Here is a 22,828-nt window from a genome sequence, read left to right on the forward strand (position 1 = left end):
TGCTACTGAAGAAAAACAAGTGTACCAACCGTAATTTAAGTGTGCTTGATTACAGATCTGAAGTCCGTTTTTTTTCTATCACGTCACAATTTTAAAATAAGTACATTTTTAATTGTTAACACAAGACGCTCGTTGACTCAAAAAAGATATTTCTTCCACCCCTTCACATTATGAAAAACTTTGTGCGGGCTCCGAATCATGATGATGACGGGTTTAACTATCTGAAGGAGGAGTTTGGGAGAGTGAAAAGTGATGCAAAATTGAAGGCAGGAATTTTCATTTGGGCCAGAGATTCGACAGTTGATATGTGACACTACGTTCAGGTCAAAACTGAGTGCTCTTGAACTCGAAGCTTGGGACAAATTTATGCTAGTGTCAAACAGGTTTTTAGGAAATTATCGAGCTGATAATTATGTTGAGCTAGTATATAACATGCTTAGAGCATTTCAGAATCTAGGTTGTCGCATGTCTTTAACAATGCGCTTTCTTCATTCACACCTTGACTTTTATCCATCAAATTTCGGTACTGTAAGTGACGAACATGGTGAGAGTTTCCATCAAGACAAATCAACGATGGGATCCAGTACCAGGATCAATACGGTCTGCGCATGATGGGTGATTTCTGTTGGTTCCTACATCGATCAACCACATGCCAAGGTAAGAGGAAGTCCACACCTGTGGAGTAACGGTCAGCGCGTCTGGCTGCGAAACCAGGTGGCCCGGGTTCGAATCCCGGTCGGGGCAAGTTACCTGGTTGAGGTTTTTCCGGGGTTTTCCCTCAACCCAATACGAGCAAATGCTGGGTAACTTTCGGTGCTGGACCCCGGACTCATTTCACCGGCATTATCACCTTCATATCATTCAGACGCTAAATAACCTAGATGTTGATACAGCGTCGTAAAATAACCCAATTAAAAAAAGGTAAGAGGAAAAGGAAGGTCTCAAACACTTTTAAAAGAGTTTTTAGTGCTTACTACATGTTGTAAGTGTATATTTTCTTATAAATGAATTTAAAATAATATAATAAACAAATTTTCAAAGAATATATAAACTAAGCTCCATTTACAACTCTGACTTTACGGTACAGATACATACTGAAACTAACTACTTTATTTTAGGTGCTCAGCAACATTTCTGCCAACACAGAATTATTTAGATAACGCTACAGCATGATACACTATTCTACAGTCTATAAGACATTTTCTTCCACCTTGAACCATCAACATATAGCACATTGAGAACATTAATCACTGTCGTCACTTATTTCCTCCTAACCTGGGTATTCTTCATCAGAAATAGTATTTTTCAAGGGGAATCTCTCTTCCACGTTCTTTTTCTCGAACATCACGTCCACAGCCCACAGCCTCGTCCTCATCCTCTTTCTATTCCGAAGTTAATGACGTTAGGGACATCAACTTTCAGATTAAGGTAGAAAGTGTGGTGTAATGGAGGAGTAAAATCAAGTAGAGTATGCAGATCCTTCACTTTTGCTGTTTTCAGTGTTACCTCTACTTCACGCAATATTCGCAGTGTCTTTGAAAAATGTATAGATGTGCCTACTGTACGTCGATTCAAGATTATAGTAATTATCTGTTTTCCGTTTTCCTGAGAAATAACTTATAGTGGGTAAGGTTAGTGTTGGAAAGAACCACCTCAATTTTAATCTATAGAATCAGACAAGTTTTTCCGAATTCTAAAAGAATGTTCAGTTAATCACTCAGAAAAGACAAACTCGGAATTATCAGAAATTCCATCGATGTTTTTGAAATGGACACAAGACTGTTAAATAACAAGTTACAAAACACTTATCAGACAGATTTATGACGATAGTTACTCGTAGAAGAAAATGACACATTCCTTTGCGCTGTCAGTTTTCAGTTCCCATGCTGTTAAAACGGTAACAGTTTCACAACGACGTGCATTAAGCAACGCAACATAAAAAAGGGAGTTTTCGTTGCTTGTCCCTGTCAGAATCAGGATGAAAGCGATACGTGTTGCTCTGTGTGTACTAGTTCTGAGATTCGCCGGAGCTGCCAAGATCTTGGGCGTCTTCAGCATCCCATCTATCAGCCACCAACTTGTGTACCGTTCACTCATGAAGGAGCTTCATTCCAGAGGACACCACATCACTGTACTCACACCAGACCCGTTACGAGATCCCAGTTTACAAAATTACACAGAAATCGACCTCTCTGCTGCGTATTCTGTGTGGCAAGACAAGTTCAATACCTTGACCGAAAACAGGGACAAAGGAAGATATCTTATTTTCACATCACTGCAGCTCGCACAAATGGGGATAGATCTATGTGAAGTGGAACTGAATTTTCCAAATGTTAGAAACTTCTTTCAAGAGAACAACACATTTGACTTAGTGATGACAGAATGGATTCTGTCTCCTTGCTTCCATGCAATAGGCCATAAGTATGAAGTTCCTGTTATTGGTATATCTTCTGTTCCTCCAGCGATAATAGTACACCATTCTGTAGGCAATCCGGCACATCCTGCTTACGCTGCTGACGTCCTTCTGGGTTACACGGATCATTCAACGTTCATTCAACGTGTCCATGCTACAATTCACTACATACTACTACTATTCGCGTACCGTTTCTGGATACTACCTGCTCATGATGCAGTAGTGAGGAGACATTTTAATAACAACGCCATACCATATATTGAAGACGTTGTTAATAACGTTAGTCTAATCTTGACGTGTTCTCACTTCTCAGTCCAGTCTTCGAGGCCGAATATGCCGGCTGTGGTTGACATAGGAGGTATGCATCTGCGTTTGCCGCAACCGCTGCCAGAGGTAAATATAAACATTTCCAGGATCTATACCAGGTATGCTCATTCTCTGACTCGCGATTACGTTCTGTAATCACAACCTTCGAATGTAGAGCGTGCTGTTCCTCGTTCGAAGCTCGACGGATGGCTGCGGAAGGCAGTTCAATTATTTAGTAACGTAGAATAGTACAGTCATTCCGTACAGTTTGGGAGGAAGACTATTTTTTGTTGTGCGTTCGGTGAAAACTTAAAGTGTTTATTATGTTGTAAGGCACTGTCAGGAATACTACTGAGCAACATAAAACGACATTATACGCTCTGCCATCCAGAACATGCCGAAATGACAGGGAAGCTGTTTTCTGTAATATGCATTCCTATACCAAAGTTATTATTATTATTATTATTATTATTATTATTACTTTATTGTTATTTTGGCGATTTTATTCCAACAGATATGATGAAATAATTTTTCAGGGGTGCAACGTGCACTACAGCTTCAAGAATTGAAAGCACTTCATGAAAGGCCAAACACTGAAGAGAGTCGAACAATTCAGAGTCTATGTTTAGGAGCAAGTTCTGTAGTATGTTGGGAATTAGCTAAGGCACTGAAACCCTTCACGGATGGTGAACTTGTAAAGAGATATATGGTGCCTGAACGAAACATAGTTAATTATATCTCTGTACTGGAACAGCTCAAATGTGAATTCACAGAACATAGATTTTGTGATTTTAGATGTAGGCCTATGGATAGTGATATTAATCTTTTTGTTAATATAATGAATAATGTAATATCTGAATATTACAGTGTATACTCTTTCCTTTTTCAATTTCAGTTTGTTATCCGTATTTTTGTAAGAGCGTGAGAGCGATGCCACGGGCGGAGCTGCAATGTAGTTGCGGAGCCCAGTCCGTACACTGTGTGTGTGTTATGCAGTGCAGCATCATCCGTATAATCGGGTCTTTTACAATTTTGAGCATACCTGATCTATACGAAACAATTTCTAAATTAAGTTAATTCTAACCAGGAGCGTATGCAAGGGTGAGGGTTACCGGGTTTGAACCTCCTTTTGAACTTTTTTTTTTAAATTACGTATATAACTTCAATATTCTCTTTATCCATAATCGTTTTCCCTTCTCTAATTTTTCACTGTCAGAGTAACAAAATCTACATCGACATAAGACATAGTCCTCCTACCCCTCTTTCATATAATCCCTGTGCTTGGTGCTGCGGCAGGTTCGATTTATAAGATGCTATCTTTATTATAGTGAAATCTACTGCCTAGCACCAACCTTGTAATAAAATGAAGCCGACACAATGTCAAATTTAACTTGTTGTGAAACATATTAAAAACGTTGTTTTGGCAGTTCTGTAGTGCACACGTTAAATAATGTGCATTTTCGATTTTAAACATATTTTAAGAGCGATAGTCACACGTTCGTTAGTTTGAATTCTGACTTTATTGTTTGTTTAACGTTTTGTGCATTTGATAGTTCATATTTTAATAATAATAATAATAATAATAATAATAATAATAATAATAATAAATTAAAACGTGTCTCAGTGAAACGTACAGCAGAGTCCGTATAGGTCAGTTTCTGTCAGATGCGTTTCCAATTCACTGCGGGCTAAAGCACTGCGTTTTAACTTTGTTCTAGAGTATGCCATTAGGAAAGTCCAGGATAACAGAGAGGGTTTGGAATTGAACGGGTTACATCAGCTGCTTGTCTATGGGGATGACGTGAATATGTTACGAAAAAATCCACAAACGATTAGAGAAAACACGGGAATTTTACTTGACGCAAGTAAGGAGAGAGGTTTGGAAATAAATCCCGAAAAGACAAAGTATATGATTATTTCTCGTGACGAGAATATTGTACGAAATGGAAATATAAAAATTGGAAATTTATCTTTTGAAGAGGTGGAAAAATTCAAATACCTGGGAGCAACAGTAACAAATATAAATGACATTCGGGAGGAAATTAAACACAATAAATAAGGAAACTGTCTGTTATTATTCGGTTGAGAAGCTTTTATCATCCAGTCTGCAGTCAACAGAGTTAGAATTTATAAAACAGTTATATTACCGGTTGTTCTTTATGGTTGTGAAACTTGGACTCACACTTTGAGAGAGAAACATAGATTAAAAGGCGTTTGAAAATAAGGTGCTTAGGAAAATATGTGGGGTTGAGAGGGATGAAGTTACAGGAGAATGGAGAAAGTTACACAACACAGAACTGCAGGCATTGTATACATCAGCTGACGTAATTAGGAACATTAAATCCAGACGTTTTAGATGGGCAGGGCATGTAGCATGTATAGGCGAATCCAGAAATGCATATAGAGTGTTTAGTTGGGAGGCCGGGGGGAAAAAGACCTTTGGGGAGGCCGAGACGTAGATGGGAAGATAATATTAAAATGGATTTGAGGGAGGTGGGATATGATGGAAGAGACTGGATTAATCTTGCATAGGATAGGGACCAATGCAGGCTTATGTGAGGCCGGCAATGAACCTCCGGGTTCCTTAAAAGCCAGTAAGTAATAATAATAATAATAATAATAATACACAAAATTTAAAATACCGATAATGTACACTGTAAACAATTTTAATAATGACAAAATTCTGCGTACATCACTGATTCCAATCGTTACAGAAGTGGAGTAAAATAGAAAAACTTTTCTATACCTTCTTTTGACTTGAAACGTCTATATTCTGCGTATTTAATATAAAAAGAGAGTATTTTGTGGAACTAAAATTCGACTTTGGTTACCTTAGAAATGCTTACGTCATATCCGATAAACTCAACACTGTGAACGAATCTGCTCCATAATACGTACATAGGCCTACAAGGAGAGTCCGCATATTCACATAATCTACTTGGTAGAGTTTATTATAATCCATGAGGAGCTTCCAATATACTTTAAAGTAATATTATTCAGGTATGCTTTGACATGGATGGATGCGTATTACAAGCCTGGAATAACTCACAAAACAGGAATAAAATAGTAACTATATTTACGGAATATTCTGATGTGTACCACTTAGGGACATAAATTTTAATTTCGGAATTTATAATTTATTTATTTCACGTGTTAAAACTAGGTTACCTTGTTGACTAGTTTCAGCCTGTTGTAGGCTATCTTCAGACCTGGGTGATCTTGGTTTTCGCGCCTTCTTATTGTGTTTTCTGTGGATGGGGGGTGTTTGTGTAGTGTAATGTGGAGTCAAAAAGTGTGTGTGTTCTGAAATTGAGTTGAAGATAGCGTACAACAGGCTGAAAATAGTCAACAAGGTTACCTGGTTTTAAACACGTGAAAGAGATAAATTATATTATATTCGGAAGTGATATAGTATTAAAAGTTGTATAATCAAAATGTATAATTTTTTAATTGTCTCTGATTCACAAACAGTAAAGTTCTATAATTTCTTGTTAATAGTATAGAGGAAATTAAAAGTCTGGGACCGCCTTACTGTATGTCAGGTGAATACTGCCGCACTAAGCTAAAATACCGTATCTCCTCCAGATTGCACTTTAAGAAAATCACAAAAACGCTTTTATTTCGATGCAACAATGATGCACTGTATTTTTTTGCAACATTTCAACGTCTTTTGAGTCTGTGAAAGAAAGAAAATGTTATAGTATGTAATTTAGTCAGAATTTTCCCGCAATTTTCAGTTCGTCAGTGGTATTTAACGGTGCATTAATGCATGCATATTTTGGGATTGTGTAATGCATGAAATTCTCGTATCTACTCATAATAATTATACCACCAACAAAACCAGTGCTTAACAATAAACCACAGCCTGCCTTTCACAAATCAACTTTCTTTCAACAATGAATAAGTTTGAATATGTTTCTTTGCATAGGGTAACCAAGGGTAAATGGGGTCAAAAAGTAACAAATCCTTAATTTTATTGTTAATTTCACAGTATATTACACTCATAACATCATTAGTTACAGCCACATGTAAATACTACTTCCCCAAAAATGTTTCTTTTTACTCTAAACTAACTGTCTGTACATGAACTGAAATATTTCACTGCAGTGACTCTTTTTACCCTTTTTATAAGGATAAATGGGGTCAGTGTTTAGGGCAAATAGGGTCACAATTTTTCCCTCTATATACCTGCACGGAACGTTAGAATCAATATTGAATTGATTTAATTTAACACTTTACATCTTCCACAAACAGACACTGTTTTCTTTTCTGCACCAACGAACTGTGTTGCAGTGTAATTCAAAACCACATGCGTACAGTTTCAAAATTCTAGACACAAGTTCATTTTCTTGTTCTGGAGTAAACGTAGTTTGACGTAGTTTCAAGTGGTTGTCCTGGCCACTTTGAAGACGTCGTTGCAGACATGAATGAGGAACTCCTAACAACTCAGCAGCATGATGTTGGCTTCTTTCCTCGCGAAATGCTTTAATAGCCTTCTGCATGTCGTTCTCAGTCCACGAATTTGACGTTTTCCTCTTACATTTAACCATCTGTCACAAAGAATTGAAAATAAATACTTAATTTGAGTGGACTGATTTGAAACATGCTGACCCCATTTGTCCGATATTACTGACCCTATTTAATCCAAATTTAGAACTTTTTTGCGCTAGAGGTTTGTAGTACTGAACACTGCTTCGACGAAGGCGTTAATAGCCATAATCTCTCCTAAAAAGATTAAACTTAATATTGAAAGTTAATCGCACAAATTCTCTACAATAGTTGTTGTAAAATAATAAAGGAACCGTAAAGCATTATTTCAAATGTATAAAATACTCTTAACTCACCTTTATATTCTCTCTATTCTTTCATTGTCGACACAAAGAATACACACTCCAGCTAGCATCAATGGCACTCAACGTGTACAGGAAGTTCTCTTCCTGACCAGTGTATGGTAGCACTTGCTTGAACTGGTTTACGCTTGAATATGGATACAGGTTTTGAAACTGACCCGATTTAACCTCTGACCCGATTTAGACTGAGTTACCCTATAGAGTGTTAATTGGGAGACCGGAGGGAATTAGACCTTTGAGGAGACCGAGACGTAGATGGGGGGATAATATTAAAATGTATTTGAGAGATTTGGGATATGATGATGAGTGGATTAATCTTGCACATGATAGGGACCGATGGCGGACTTATGTGAGGGCGGCAATGAACCTTTGGGTTCCTTAAAAGCCATTTGTAAGTAAGTAAGCAAGTAAGTAAATATGTTTCTTTGCATCGAGTCTGATCTGATATGCTTCGTCAGATCGGACTTGATGACTTCATCAATGCTTTCCCTGTGAAAAAAGTGCGAAGGAAATCTTTGTAGTTCACAAGTAAGAAGCATGTATTTCGATTCCAGTAATTTATTGTTTTCTGCAATTTAATATTTCAGTTAAGACTAATTTAAACTAAACAAGACCTGAATAATAGCTGCTCATAAACTGTTTGTGGGAGTTGGGAGGCGGCAAATTTTAGCACTGCTTAGGACGGCACTATCCTAAATCCGGCCCAATCTATGATTTATATCTTGCTACAAAATATGGAAAAACCAGAAAGAACCTCCGATGGTATATGACACATATAGGTGCTTAACAATATTGTGGCATTCCAGGACCTGAAGAATTTCCTTGACGGAGCATCACAAGGAGTGATCTACTTCAGCCTCGGTACCAACGTTAGAAGCGACAAAATGTCAGTGGAGAAGAGACAGATTTTTCTGGACGCCTTTTCAGAACTGCAAGACTTCAGAATTCTGTGGAAATGGGAACTTGACGAGCTACCAGGGCAACCCTGCAACGTCAAGGTGGCGAAATGGCTACCTCAAGAAGACATTTTAAGTAGGTAATATTTAATATTACATTCTTCGCACAAAGAGGAAATAAACTACATACAACATTTATAATTCCTGTACCTTATTAATGGCAACTAAACTAAGTGGGGAGGGGGGGAAGAACCATTTTCTTCTTCTGGTTATAGTAAGTTGTTCGTTGCTCCGTCGATATGCCAGTAGAAAGTCAATGTTTACGTACTTATATAGGGTAAAGGTCCGGTAATACTGTGACACGAGTAATATTGTGATAGTTATTTTTGAAAATTTATTAGAATTTTACTGAGCGACAAGAAGATCAATTTTTTGCGTCAACGTATTAAGGGAATGTTCGTGCACAAGTTTCTGCACAAAACCGGTCCTGCTCTCGCTAAGTAAAAGTGGTAATAAATTCTCAATAAGAACTATCATAATATTACTCGTTTCACATATTAGCAACCTTTACTCCATAAGATGCGAAGCACGTCCTCTGCAATCGGCAAACATCATGTTTAGGTAAAGCATGAAAGCCAAGGAATATTGACAATAAAAAATCGATCATACGGGAATGGGTACTTAAAGCGTTGTTAATTCATTATAAAAAGTGAATTTGATACAACGTTAATAATACCAATTGATTTCATTTCCTAGAAAAAAATATATATATATACTAGGAAATAAATGTTGGATATATATATATATATATATATATATCTCCATCATTTACTGGTTAATTTTACACATCTGTGGATCAACGGTTAGCGCGTCTGCCCGCGAAACCAGGTGGCCCGGGTTCGATTCCCGGTCGGGGAAAGTAACCTGTTGAGGATTTTTCGGGGTTTTCCCTCAACCCAATATGAGTAAATGCTGGGTAACTTTCGGTGCTGGACTCCGGACTCATTTCACCGACATTATCACCTCCATCTCATTCAGAAACTAAATAACCTAAGATGTTGATAAAGCGTCGTAAAATAACCTACTAAAATAAAAAATAATAAAAAAATTACTTGTTTATTCATTCATTCATTCATTCATTCATTCATGATTGTATGTATGTATATGTGTATATGTATATATGTATATGTATGTATGTATGTATATAATACAATAATAAATTAATGAATGGTTGAATAAATAAATAAACTAATAACTAAATAAATAAATAATAAATGAATAAATAAATAAATAAATAAATAAAGGAATGAGTGACTGAAGGAATGTAATTAAGGAAAGAAGGAATAAATGAAAGAATGAATGAATGAATGAATGAATGAATGAATGAATGAATGAATGAATGAATGAATGAATGAATGAATGAATGAATGAATGAATGAATGAAAGAAAGAAAGAAAGAAAGAAAGAAAGAAAGAAAGAAAGAATGAACGAATGAGGGATAATTCAATAAAGAAATAAATCAACAAATAAAGAATTAAATAAGTGTTATTCGACCAAGGCCAGTGGAGTCCTGCAGCCGGGGCCGTGGCGCTACTGCTCCTACGTTCGTAATACCGCATCGCGATAGTTCACATTACGCCCGCGGCTCCACTCGCCTCGGTCGAGTAATAAAAGATTAAGTAAATAAATAAAAAATAAATGTTACCTAACTCTCTCCAGCAATATCCTTAAAATTTATGCTGCTTTCAAGGGATTGAATAATATTTACTTTGTAAGAAATACTCAGACATGAACGTGTTCGTGACATGATGCCTAACCGACATGCGGGGTTCTTGGATTCTCGTCACAACAGACCAAGTTTGCTATTTTCTGCTTTCTTTAGGCTCAAACGCATTCTACTAAATCGACGGAGCAGTGTAGTCTGATTTATCAGTTAATTATGCCTCATCACCTATCTCACAGCTGTCCATTGTTTGCATTTCTCTTGATTCTAGGCTTCACTCTTATCTCGCTTGGGCTTAATACATGGCAGAGTGCCTTTTTGCGAGGTTTTTTCAACTTTAAGGCAAGTGTGCAGTAATCAATGATGAATTCTCGGTCTCCAAAGTACCACTGAACTCGCATTTCGGAATAAATTAGTTATTTGAAATGGAGTGATCTTTGTTGGTCTTCTTTGGTAATCAAATAATATAAAATATGAGTTAAATAGTAATAGTCCGTAGCGCTACAACCCATGAAGGGCCAAGGACAATCAGCCGAATGCTGGCCTCCATGTTCACATGCTTCAGCAAAGGTGAACGATCATCGAACCAGTAAGGGGATTAACGTGATTCCACCCCCAACCGTTAAGCTGGTTTAAGAAACCGGACAATAGCGGACGGTGAGTTTGAAATTTGAGTAGGCCAAGACGTGACTGATGAGAATATAAAAATATAAGGCCTGTGACGTACCTCATTACCAAGCGCAGAATTTATAGGTTTTAAGAAACTAAAATTAGATTTTCCAATTTAATTAGGTTTTCCAATTTATGTTTTAGGATTTTAAATGTTATGTTTAGGAATTTATATGATTTTACGGGGAAAAAATGAAAATGAACATCATAGGCCTACTGTTAATATATTACAACGGCTTGGTAAAGAACGTCTCTCTTTAGGTTATTTTAAATCCTAATCTACGAATTAGGTCTTTTTAGATCACATTGAATATAATAATGTTAATCTTTGCTACATAAAACGAATAAGAAAAGCAATATTTCGAGAGTAATGAGATAGCAACAAAATTCATTCGAACCTAAGAATCCGGGGCTTGCTCATTACTATTACATAGTCTAATTTTACATCAAATTAACTCGACGATACTCTTTTTTCTCAAACCGATCAATTAGGTCACAACATACTGAACAACTGCTACTAGAAGAAGCCAGAAACAAATCTGCATTTGTTTCTAAACTCTCAATATACTTAAAATACTGTATAAATAAATATATCTCCTACCGGTAACACAAAAGAAAAAAATAACAGGAACACCCGCAAACAAGAGAAAAATCTAACAACATAAAACAAAACTTTTAAGCAGGGAGAGAAAACTAACAACACGTGACTTAAATTTATAAAACTAAGAAGAGAGAAAGAGCCGAAACAGTTATCAGCGGTGGGTAGGACGTTTCCAAATTCGGCTCCCCTCGCGCGTTCTAGTCAAGTTTAAACACTCCGCTAACCAGCTATCTTATTGGTTGAACTGCTGTTGTCATGGTTACCGGGGAGTAGAGTGATGTAGCCGACTCCTCTCTTTCGCTCTCGCATAGAAACTGCAGGCTGCTAGATGTCAACTATAAAGGTTACAGCGCTATGTTATTTTTCGGTACGAATTATTTGTACTATCTACAGTATAGCATGCGGGCATCTCCAACTGGATGTGGTCGACTTCACGTAACTTACATCTTAGTCGTAGTGAATAGTAAAATTAATATAAAAGTAAAAATGTTCTTCATTCACTATAACTTGTTTGTAATCTTAATTCACCTGGAGTTATTACTGCCATACTGTGTTCTGGTAAAATATTAGGGGAGGCACGGCCTCCCTTGCCTCCCCTGAAAATCCGCCGCTGAAACCGAATTCTTCTATTCGTGACAAGTGTATCAACCTCGGTTAAAATGTAATTTCTGTGCACCATCCATAATCATCGGTTACTTAAACATGGTTAACTGACACCTCATTTAATCAGGATAACGTCTATGATGGTACACAAAATGACGAAAATAAAGCATCCATACTCTGCAAAAATAAACGTTTAAAAACGACTGCGCTTACTCCGTTCTACGTAGAAAAGAACGTATCCTATATTTTCGCGTTGTATATTTTGTTTACCTTTGGACGCTGTTATGTTTACGGGTTGAATTTCTTTGTTTTTCAGTGCTGTTAGATTAGAATCGTACAAAATATAAAATTACAAGCGAAAATGATTATATCCCAATGTGAGTTAGAAGTACTGATAGATTTCTTTACTAGATTTAAATATGGGGAATTCTTAATACGTTATATTAAAAGAAAGATGGAATATCCATAAAGAAAACGCATGAATAATATTAATAGTACTGTATGTACAGTAGTGGAAAAAAAACCGGACCGACCATTGTAGCTGATTTCAGAATTTCAGAGCCTTGTTCACTCCAGAGCACGATAGACTGGTAACTAAGACTTTCGTAGTTCGAATCCTGCCTGGGAAGGAAACTTTTTTTTGTTCCTTATTCAGATTTATTCCCAATACTTTTCGAGTGCTGGTAAAATTCATGTTCTTGGAATAATAAGTAATTTTAATTCTATTTCCTATTTTATTTTATTTCATATTCTCTTATAGGCCTATTAATATTATATCTGAACTGCGACCAAACACGAGCGCTGCTCATTCGGTCTCAAATTTTGTTAATACTACTGTATCTCCTGTTTTATATTGTTTGTATTATTTTATTTCTATTTCTCTTGTTGTTTGTAATTATATTCTTTATTCTGTATATTTAAATTCAAATAAAAAAAATTAAGTAGTAAAATATCGCTGCAATCGAAAAGTATGCCAATGCGAGTCATATTTGAAACTGCTGTGCGTCGACTGGAGTGGTTTGTAATTTTCTGTTTTTTTGACGTCCAGACCAGTGCAGTTTGAAATGTTGGCAAACAAAGAAACAAATGCTAGGGTAGTGATAAAAATAAACAAATGCTTGGGAAGCGATAAAATTAAACAAATGCTAGGGACGCGATAAAATTGTGCGATAAGCAGCCATGATTGGTTGAAAGACGTCCTTTCGTACCGTTTTGTTGGTCAAAAGTATCACAAGTAGTGTGACGTAGTAAAAGTGTCATAGTCACTGTAAAATGTATAATTTCAGGGCATCCAAAAATGAACGTGTTCATATACCAAGGAGGAATGCAGAGCACAGAAGAAGCCATACGGGCCCAAGTTCCTGTTATCGGGATTCCTTTCTTCGCAGATCAAGATGTCAATGTGAAGAAGATGGTTGAATTGGGCGTAGGAATATACGTAGAATATGAAGATATCACCAAGGAAGTTATCCTGGATGCAATCCGCAAAATACTCTATAACCCTTCGTGAGTACAGTTAAAAAATGTTCTTTCTTGAAGATGGCGAATACTTTCTCGATATAGGTTAATGACTGTCACAATAATTCAGCTACCGGCAATATGTTGCTGATCAATTATGTTCCTATTTTTACATTATTTTATTCAGGCATCAATCATGAAGAAATTAGACAATTCTGTATGCATCCAATTAATAAGAATAACGTTTATTTTCTGCGTTGAACATTGCAGACACTTTTTTAATCTCAAAGAATAAATAAATTGTCTTATTTAAATTTGAGATTTTACTGTGGCGAGGAATTATTTTACAGAATAAATGTGATGTAGATTTCCATACATTATGCTACTGTAGTCTTAAGTATCTCTACTTGAAATTGAAAGAAATACTCCAATGTCTTTCAGTTATTTGAACGTGAACGCATGAAAACGGTTATGAATTTATTAAATTTAAACTAAAAATGCACAAAAAGTTCCAATTATAATTTCATGTGAACTATACAACATCGTATAATATATGTATTTTTGTTAATTCCACATTTTAATTACATCTAAAGTATCTAGATGCGTTTCACTTATTGTAAAAATCAGGCGTAGCCATGACGACTAAAGCGGTTGTAGGAGAAATTAAAATGTTTTTTTATTAATATCGTTACATTAAGTTGCAGTCCACACCTGTGGAGTAACGGTTAGCGCGTCTAGCCGCGAAACCAGGTGGTCCGGGTTCGATTCCCGGTCGGGGCAAGTTATCTGGTTGATATTTTTTCCGGGGTTTTCCCTCAACCCAATATGAGCAAATGCTGGGTAACTTTCGGTGTTGGACCCCGGACTCATTTCACCAGCATCTCATTCAGACGCTAAATAGCCTTAGATGTTGATAAAGCGTCGTAAAATAACCTACTAAAAATAAATAATTAAGTTGCACACCTCAAGATATTGTCCTACATAGCTGCAGGGCATCTCTGAGACATTGTATTTGAAGTGCATAGATATTTAATACAATTTAATATATTTTAGTATATGTATTTTTATCTTAGCTAGTATGGTTCTCTCATTGCATGTGTGGGAAAAAATCCCCTGTTCTTTTCTTTTTTTAAGTTTTGTCTATCCCTAGTAAAAATTATCTTTTATTGCATTAAGCTGTCTTTAAATAAATACTTTGTTATTGTTATTAAATCCAAGTAGAAGGCCCATTTTTACGCTAGTACTAGTCCTGTTGTTCACGCACTTACACAGGTGTCGGCCTGGTTGGCGCTGTTGGTATAGCCTTCTATGCCCGAGGTTACGGGTTCGATCCCAGGCCAGGTCGATGGCATTTAAGTGTGCCAGTTTCTAATAATCGTTGAGAAACTGCTACAAAAGTTCGCCGATTAGGTAACCTTCTTTGCGGAAAAAGGTTGACGGTACGTCCTTCTTGCCGCATTTGAATTACGACGACTTTCTCCATAAATTAATAATAACATACGATATTCCTGAACTGTGAATGGCATTGTAAATTGTTTATCGAATACCTGTACTGGGAACTTCCATCCGCTCGACAGGAGACTTATGGATAGGGAGTTTGAACTCAGCTGAGCTGTACGTCAGCTGCATGAATCCTGCTGAACATGTTGCCACGTCTCTCACGTCAGAATATTAACAAATTTAAGCATGCACTATCATTTAAATTAACGAAAACGTAATAGAACACAAATATTTATTTAAACTAATATTAACTCTTTGCTAGATATACCTACTGATGTAACTGTTTTCGCAATTTTACTAACGACATAAGCAGCAGGCTATAACGCAAATAAAATAAGCAAAGAAATAGTTTTTTTCTGGAAAAACTATTAAGTTTTGACCCTATGTTGTATGAACAATCGTACACCGTCCCCGACGACTGTGAAAAGGACGGCACTTATACCGCTTACATGCTGTATATCTCTTCCAAATGGCCTTATCTTTCACCATCTAAAATATCACAGAAACATTTTAAATAACAGTGCATTGTAATTATTAGGGATAGGATTTTGATGAAATTGCATCTTTTTACTAGTAAGCCAGAAACATTGCTGCTATAGTATTTATATGTTCTGTGATAAACTGAGTGTTTTAAAACATATCTGTTAGGGCATTTTTTGCATTTTTTTTTACCTCTTACAACTCACAAGAGCATTTTTTGTTTCATTCTGTCCTTTCTGGGGTATTTTCATTTAATTTTGGCCATAAATCCCTATGATTAATGTAAAATATTATTTATTTCCTTTGATATTTTTCCACCTATTTTTTCAATTAATACCCATTATTTTGTATATTATTTTAATCGTTTTTCTACACAAATATTGTCATTTTAACATATTACTCCCCCATATAATGGATCAGTCAACCACTCCTACAATAAAGACTCCTATATACCTGCTAGTTCCGGATAAGAGTGGCCTTGTGGCGACTACATGGATCTATATCAGGTAAAATAATTAATTAAAGTGTACTACTTAGAAAAGTTATGTAAAAATAAACAAACTTGAATGGTGGTACTAGAATTTAATTTAATTAGTAGTCTAAATATTAATAATCCTACTAAGCCAATTATGTAAGATCAATTTTTAGGGCGTTTTTGAAAGACTTTTAGTTCATAAATGCATTGTTTTAGGACTTTTTTCATGATTTATAGGTCATAAAAATTCTAGCCCTACTAATTATTATGAAACTGAAGTAAGAATAATTACAGAAGGTATAGATTTTTTCTGGGATTTTTATAAGAAAATGTAATCAAAGCAACGCTATTAATGGTGATGTAATAAAATTAGCTGCATAGATAATTTGTTATTGAGAAATGTATACTGAAAAACTTGTATTGCAAATTTAAAAACATTTATTCACATAATATGTTGCATGATATGACATAATATTTATGCTAAAACATCCTTTAATGGTGAGTCTCACATTTTACAAAATATGTAGCAGTGAACGAAGCACACCCTGCACCTAAAAGTTACAAATCATATCTTAATACATTCTTAAATTATCCTTTATACCGCTGTAAAATTTACATCAAATTATGGGTCCAACTCTCTGTGCATCTACAGTTTAACATAAATAGATCTATAATAATTTTTCTATGCGAGCTCTTCCATCTCAAATCGACCGAAATATAGAGAAAATTGACCTTATAATTCCTAAATACAATAAAACTTTTTTTGTACGTAGAGAACTGTGATACAGTGCTTTGTGCAAAGTTTGAGGCATCAGAACTTCATAGTGTTTAAATTTAAAATATTTAAATTTATTATATTTTCATAAAATTTGCAAATTTAAACTGTTGTAGCTCCGAAACCCTTTCACCCAATGATCAAAATCATGGTTTATTTTCATGATGAGAAATTAAAGTTTATATTGACATATAAACAGATTTTCTTACTTTCTATGGAAATGGATAAATTTAGATTTTTCCTCATTAAGACGCCTTTGCCAAGGAAAAAAAATATTTTAAAAATATATAGTTAGATTCCGCATTGATAGTACAAATAAACACATATTTTTTACTGATGGCACGTTGATAAGAAAGTATTGAAAATATCAAATAAAGAAAATAAATAGTACGTGCGTGAACTAACCAGCTGACTGTGAGGCGGGAGTTAGCCGAGGTAAGCAAGGCCAGGAGACAAACACGTGATGTATCGTCTAGCAGTCATGGCTGTGCTAGCTTTATCACAGGTTTTCATAAACACAAGAGTAAAATGACGCCCAACGCTCGCTTATCTTCAGCTATCGGCCAGTGCGTGCGGTACTGCGCCGTTCAAGTCTAGGCGTGTGAAAGTAATCTATTTCATACCCTCGAAACTTATTGCCGTGCCACTGAAGAAACAATGCCGAATCCCTCTTAATAATGCAAGGTTTTTCTCAATATTTTTTTACATTTTTACAAATTGGCAAAAAGCCTAAAAGTAAGTAAAATCAGATTATCTGTCTCTCTGTGTACAATAAAAATAAGGATTGCTTCTTAACATAACCTACCAAATGTCACCTTCAAAATAAGCTCTCGTTCAATGTTCTGCAGTAAATGGTTCCAGAGTTCCGAGCGCTGAAAGAGGCTTGTTTTAATAAAATACGCTAAATTTGTTGCTCAGTGATACGAAAACCGTTTGACTTTCGATAGTATATTTTTGAAAATTCACTCTCCTCAGCACGTTGTATAAATAGGGAAAAAATGAGAGTATAAAAAATGCGAGGTTTTTTACTGATCGATTTCATATGGAATAGCCCATGCGTTCAAGTACAAGTCCTCTTAAGGTGATAATAATAATAATAATAATAATAATAATAATAATAATAATAATAACAATAATAATTACTATAACCGAAATGTCTTCTCTAAACCTGAATTAGAACAGTGGTAATAGGACAAATAGAACATCTAATATAGAACTGATTTCATTATTTCTGAATCTGTTAATAAGAAGTAAATAAAGGGACATCACTTTATTTTTACCAACATTTTTAACATTAACCTGGCTATACTCGGAAACACTGTTGCCCCCTTCCATTACAGGAGTTTGATGTTACTAGTGCAATATGTAAACAAATCATTTTACTAGGTATAGGAGGAGAGAAAAGTAGTGTATCCATTTATGTTGTAGGGAAATACGATATTACAATTTTCAGTTTGATCATCACTTTTACGGAATTTATCAAAATACAGTAGAGTAGTAACATTTTTTTTCAAAAACTCAACTTTTCAGGCGGCTATGTTCGTTATGTAAAGTCTACTTTATTTAGCATATTAATTATTGATGTTATCATACAATATAGAGAGTGCATCTAAATTGAGGGGGTCATAAGTAAAGGGCTGTAAGTGCACTTAAGTTACTTTTGAGAAAATGGGGTTTAAATATTTAAGCTTTTGTAAAATCGGTGAAATTTTTTATTTAAATTTTAATGTGTGATGCGATTAAAATATCCCTTTGCCACTAAAATTTTTGATACTTTTGCTTACACTGGATGCACTCAACTCATGTTATTACAAATGTCACCAGCATTCCTTTGCTTCTAGCCACCTCAATTCAAAAAAAGCTAATCTGAATTTTTAAACAAGTTGCTGAAAATGGTTGCCGTTCATTACAATGCAGGCTTCAATTCAGTACGCATATTATTAAAAACATTTTAAAGCATATTCTCTGATATTGAGTTTATCGTTTCTTGAATATAATTTTTTAGTACGATATTATTAATATAGGTTCTTTCTTCTATAGAAAACGCAATCATATTTATGAAACGACTATACACTGCAGTGTTTACTTCACTGTTTGAAGACTTCGAATGCAACAGCGGCCGTAAGTTTGTGTGTCTGACGGGAGCAAGGACATTAGTGAAGGGGTGAGAGTGAAGTACATTCAGAAATGCAGGTACAATAAAAATGCAAGTAAAAATAAAATGATGTCCCTGTATAAACTAAGTAAAATATAACTGTTACTATATTTGACGTTAACAATGAAATATTCAGTTACATACAGCTGCTTGCAGTGATCTAAATCTTTTAACTAAATTGACAAGTATGGTATTGATAGTTACGTTTTTCCCTTATCTCAACACTCTCTCTCCCATTTATTCTGAGAGTTCGCTGCAGATGTCGTTCCACTTAGGCAACGACTATCCTTGGGTCCCCATTCAATCCGACAGCTTATCATGTGGGTTGGGAGATGTCTATGCTAGTTCGAAGATTATCCAGGGATCCTCATTCAATCCTTCACACGCCGTACTTGCTACCAAAATAATTCAGGTACAGGACTTATAGTGTATCTTCAAGTTCATGAAGAATGGGTTCCTCGAAAACATTTTTGAAATTACAAAAAAATTATTGCTAGCTATATTTCTTAGGTTCATTAAAACTGAAGTTCAAAGTCAACTAATACCGAGTTTTTTAGTGTAGCAATGTATGTAGATCGGGACCAATGAATTAAGTTCATCATAGTCGAATGTTATATTGATAGTGATAGTGCTGCTTTTCACTATTGGGAGGTAATAATCGCCCATCTTCGGTATTCCCAAGAAACTAGTTCGATGAATTTAAATGTGTGCCAGTGAAACGTACAGCAGAGTCCATATAGGTCAGTTTCTGTCAGATGCTTTTTCAATTCATTGCGGGCTAAAGAAAGGAAATGCACTGTCACCTTTACCTTTAACTTTGCTCTAGTCTAGAGTATGCCATTAGGAAAGTCCAGGATAACAGAGAGGGTTTGGAATAGAATGGGTTACATCAGCTGCTTATCTAAGAGGATTACATGAGTATGATAGGAGAAAATCCACAAACGATTAGGGAAAACACGAGAATTTTACTTGAAGCAAATAAAGAGATAGATTTGGAAGAAAATTCCAAAAAGACTAAGTACATGATTATGTCTCGTGACCAGAATACTCGTATTGTACGAAATGGAAATATAAAAATTGGAAATTTATCCTTTGAAAAGGTGGAAAAATTCAAATACCTGGGAGCAACAGTGACAAATGTTAATGATACTCGGGAGGAAATTAAACACAGAATACATATGGGAAATGCCTGTTATTATTCGGTTGAGAAGTTTTTATCATTCAGTCTGCTGTCAAAAAATCTGAAAGTTAGAATTCATAAAACAGTTATATTACCGGTTGTTCTGTATGATTGTGAAACTTGGACTCTCACTTTGAGGGAGAAACATAGGTTGAGGGTGTTTGAGAATAAGGTACTCAGGAAAATATTTGGTGCTAAGAGGGATGAAGTTACAGGAGAATGGAGAAAGTTACACAACACAGAACTGCACGCATTGTATTCACCTGATATAATTAGTAACATTAAATCCAGACCTTTCAGATGGGAAGGGCATGTAGCACGTATGAGCGAATCGAGAAATGCATATAGAGTGTTAGTTGGGAGGCCGGAGGGAAAAGGACCTTTGGGGAGGCCGAAACGTAGATGGGAGAATAATATTAAAATAAATTTGAGGGAGGTGGGATATGATTGTAGAGACTGGATTAATCTTGCTCAGGATAGAGACCGATTGCGGGCTTATGTGAGGGCGGCAGTGAACTTCCGGGTTCCTTAAAATCCATAAGTAACTAGGTCTAATGTTCAACGCAACAAATTCCACGACATTCAGAGTTCATTGCACTTGCTTGCTGAACAGCTAAATGCACTATGAAAACAAATGCAAATGAAAATGTATTTTGGTCATTAGCCCGCCAACCAAAACCCAGGACGTATCATTTACAAGGCACACTATTGTAATGTGCACAATACGTAATTCCAAACTCCTTTTTCTTCATGGTATATACTAGATCCAGAAACCTATTACTATTTCATGTCACCTTTCATTAGGGTCTCTTAACAACAGTCACAAATCAAATGTGTCACTATTAGAATTAAAATATCTACATATAACTTTTTGTTATATTTGCAGGTATAAAGAAAATATGAAGAAGATATCAAAAATTGCGAGAGATCAAACTAAACGTTCTCTGGACCGCGCAGTCTGGTGGACCGAATACGTCATCAGGCACAAAGGAGCGCATCATCTCCGCTCAGCTGCTCTGGATATCAAGTGGTACCAGTATCTGTTGTTGGACGTCATTGCTTTCATCTCCATCGTCTTTATATTTATGAGCTGGCTCATTCTTCTCATTACTCGATTCATCGTACGTACAATCAAATCACGAAGTAGTCTAAGATCTAAAAAAGACTGATTTCTATTTACACGAACCAACTCAATTGCAGTAGCAGAATCTAAGTTGTTGACTTAATTAGATTTATACCAACATAAATTAGGCTGATAGGGATACATCCATAAATAGAGAGGATTTTTTCCATACCCGCGGGGAATTAACTCTCCCGTTTGGCGGAGGAGAACGTTGTGATTCCAGCTACACGGAAGCAGTAATAGGCGAGCATGTTTGCGGGCGGGAGAACTTTACAAATAATTCATAGATTAATTCTCATCACATGAAAGCAATACGAGGCAGTCTGGGGTCCAAACGTGTATTGTACATATTATCAATACACTGTACGCTCGTTCTTAACTCTACATCTTGGTTAGGTACAGTACAGTCCTCAACATTAGTCCTCATATCACGAAATAGATACTCCCTCACAACACCATATCACACTCTCCATTCCTAAACACAGAACATCCTTCTACTCTTCATCTTTCACGGTCTCTGCAGCTCATCTCTGGAACTCTTTACCACAACATGTCAGAGACTGTCGGACATTGTCTAGTTTCAAAAATAAATTAAAATTGCACTTTTTCAATTCTGATTCTTTTCAGTTATAAGCCCTTTTCTCTGCGATAGTTTTGTAAAAATATAAGCTATATATTTCTTTCCTTCCTTCCCCCTTTTTGTTCTCTTTATCAGCCGATGAATTTATTATCATAGCCTTTTTATTGTGAAATTTATTTAATATTCGTATTTATTTTCTTTTTTATTATTATTTTATTGCATTCCATTTTGTTATATTCTACCTTACGTTATCCATATTAACCATTTGTACTAAATGAGTTGCGTTTACTATATTCCAATGTATTTCACTTTCTTTTTTCTAGTATTGTATAATTTTCATGTTGTTTAGTGTCGATTTTATTATTATTATTATTATTATTATTATTATTATTTTTATTTTGTAATACGTTAGTATCCTGTTCTTTAACTTTTTGTTAAATGTAACTGCTTGTGTACTTTGTGACCTGGTAGAGTGCAAGAGAAGGCCCTATGGCCTTAACTGTGCCAGTATAAATAAAGAATGATTATTATTATTATTATTATATTATTATTATTATAGTCGAGTTCAGATGGTTCGGAACATATAACAAGTCAGAACAGTGAGTTTTTATGTAGGATAATTTTGCTAAACCGGAGTCTGTACCAGCAGTGAGAAGACAACTCCGGAAAGAATTATCAGATTATGAGCCATCAAATCCATCGAGTGTGTGGGATCTAGCCAATAAATTAAGAGAGACTGGCTTCTTAATTGATAAGAAACTTATGCCGTGCCGCAGAGTTCATATTGAAAAAACTTTAGACGACATTGCTAAAAAATTTGCCGCAAAATCTTCCGGGCATTTGAGGAGGAGGTTCTTGTATATAAATCACCATCAAGAGTAGCAACAAAGTTACTTGAATTGAAGCTATATGGCAACGCAAGTGTACTAATCGCAAAGGAACGATCCTGAGAGCAGAGTGAATTTTTGTAATAGGGATATCCTGAACTAGCACCAACAGATAGCGCGCGTGTACTTTGAGGGATGCGCTTTGCGCGTGCAT

At 35.6% G+C, this 22,828-nt stretch overlaps 1 protein-coding gene across 1 annotated transcript; it reads left to right on the forward strand.

The window, feature by feature from the left end:
* Positions 1 to 1,876: 1,876 nt before the first annotated feature.
* On the forward strand, positions 1,877 to 21,929 carry LOC138703099 (UDP-glucosyltransferase 2-like). The gene is made up of 4 exons (XM_069830685.1): positions 1,877 to 2,806; positions 8,376 to 8,601; positions 13,348 to 13,567; positions 20,971 to 21,929. The coding sequence occupies exons 1-4, from the start codon at positions 1,979 to 1,981 to the stop codon at positions 21,251 to 21,253; spliced, it is 1,557 nt and encodes a 518-aa protein (XP_069686786.1). The 5' UTR covers positions 1,877 to 1,978; the 3' UTR covers positions 21,254 to 21,929.
* The last annotated feature ends 899 nt before the right edge of the window (positions 21,930 to 22,828 follow it).

This window comes from Periplaneta americana, chromosome 7, assembly GCF_040183065.1.
Source record: "Periplaneta americana isolate PAMFEO1 chromosome 7, P.americana_PAMFEO1_priV1, whole genome shotgun sequence".
Taxonomy (NCBI): domain Eukaryota; kingdom Metazoa; phylum Arthropoda; class Insecta; order Blattodea; family Blattidae; genus Periplaneta; species Periplaneta americana.

What these genes read in the sequence shown, in the direction of transcription:
- LOC138703099 (XM_069830685.1), top strand. Translation starts at nt 1,979, where the DNA reads ATGAAAGCGATACGTGTTGCTCTGTGTGTACTAGTTCTGAGATTCGCC. An exon ending in TGCCGCAACCGCTGCCAGAG is followed by an intron (nt 2,807 to 8,375) that starts GTAAATATAAAC and finishes GTGGCATTCCAG; the next exon opens with GACCTGAAGAATTTCCTTGA. An exon ending in ACCTCAAGAAGACATTTTAA is followed by an intron (nt 8,602 to 13,347) that starts GTAGGTAATATT and finishes GTATAATTTCAG; the next exon opens with GGCATCCAAAAATGAACGTG.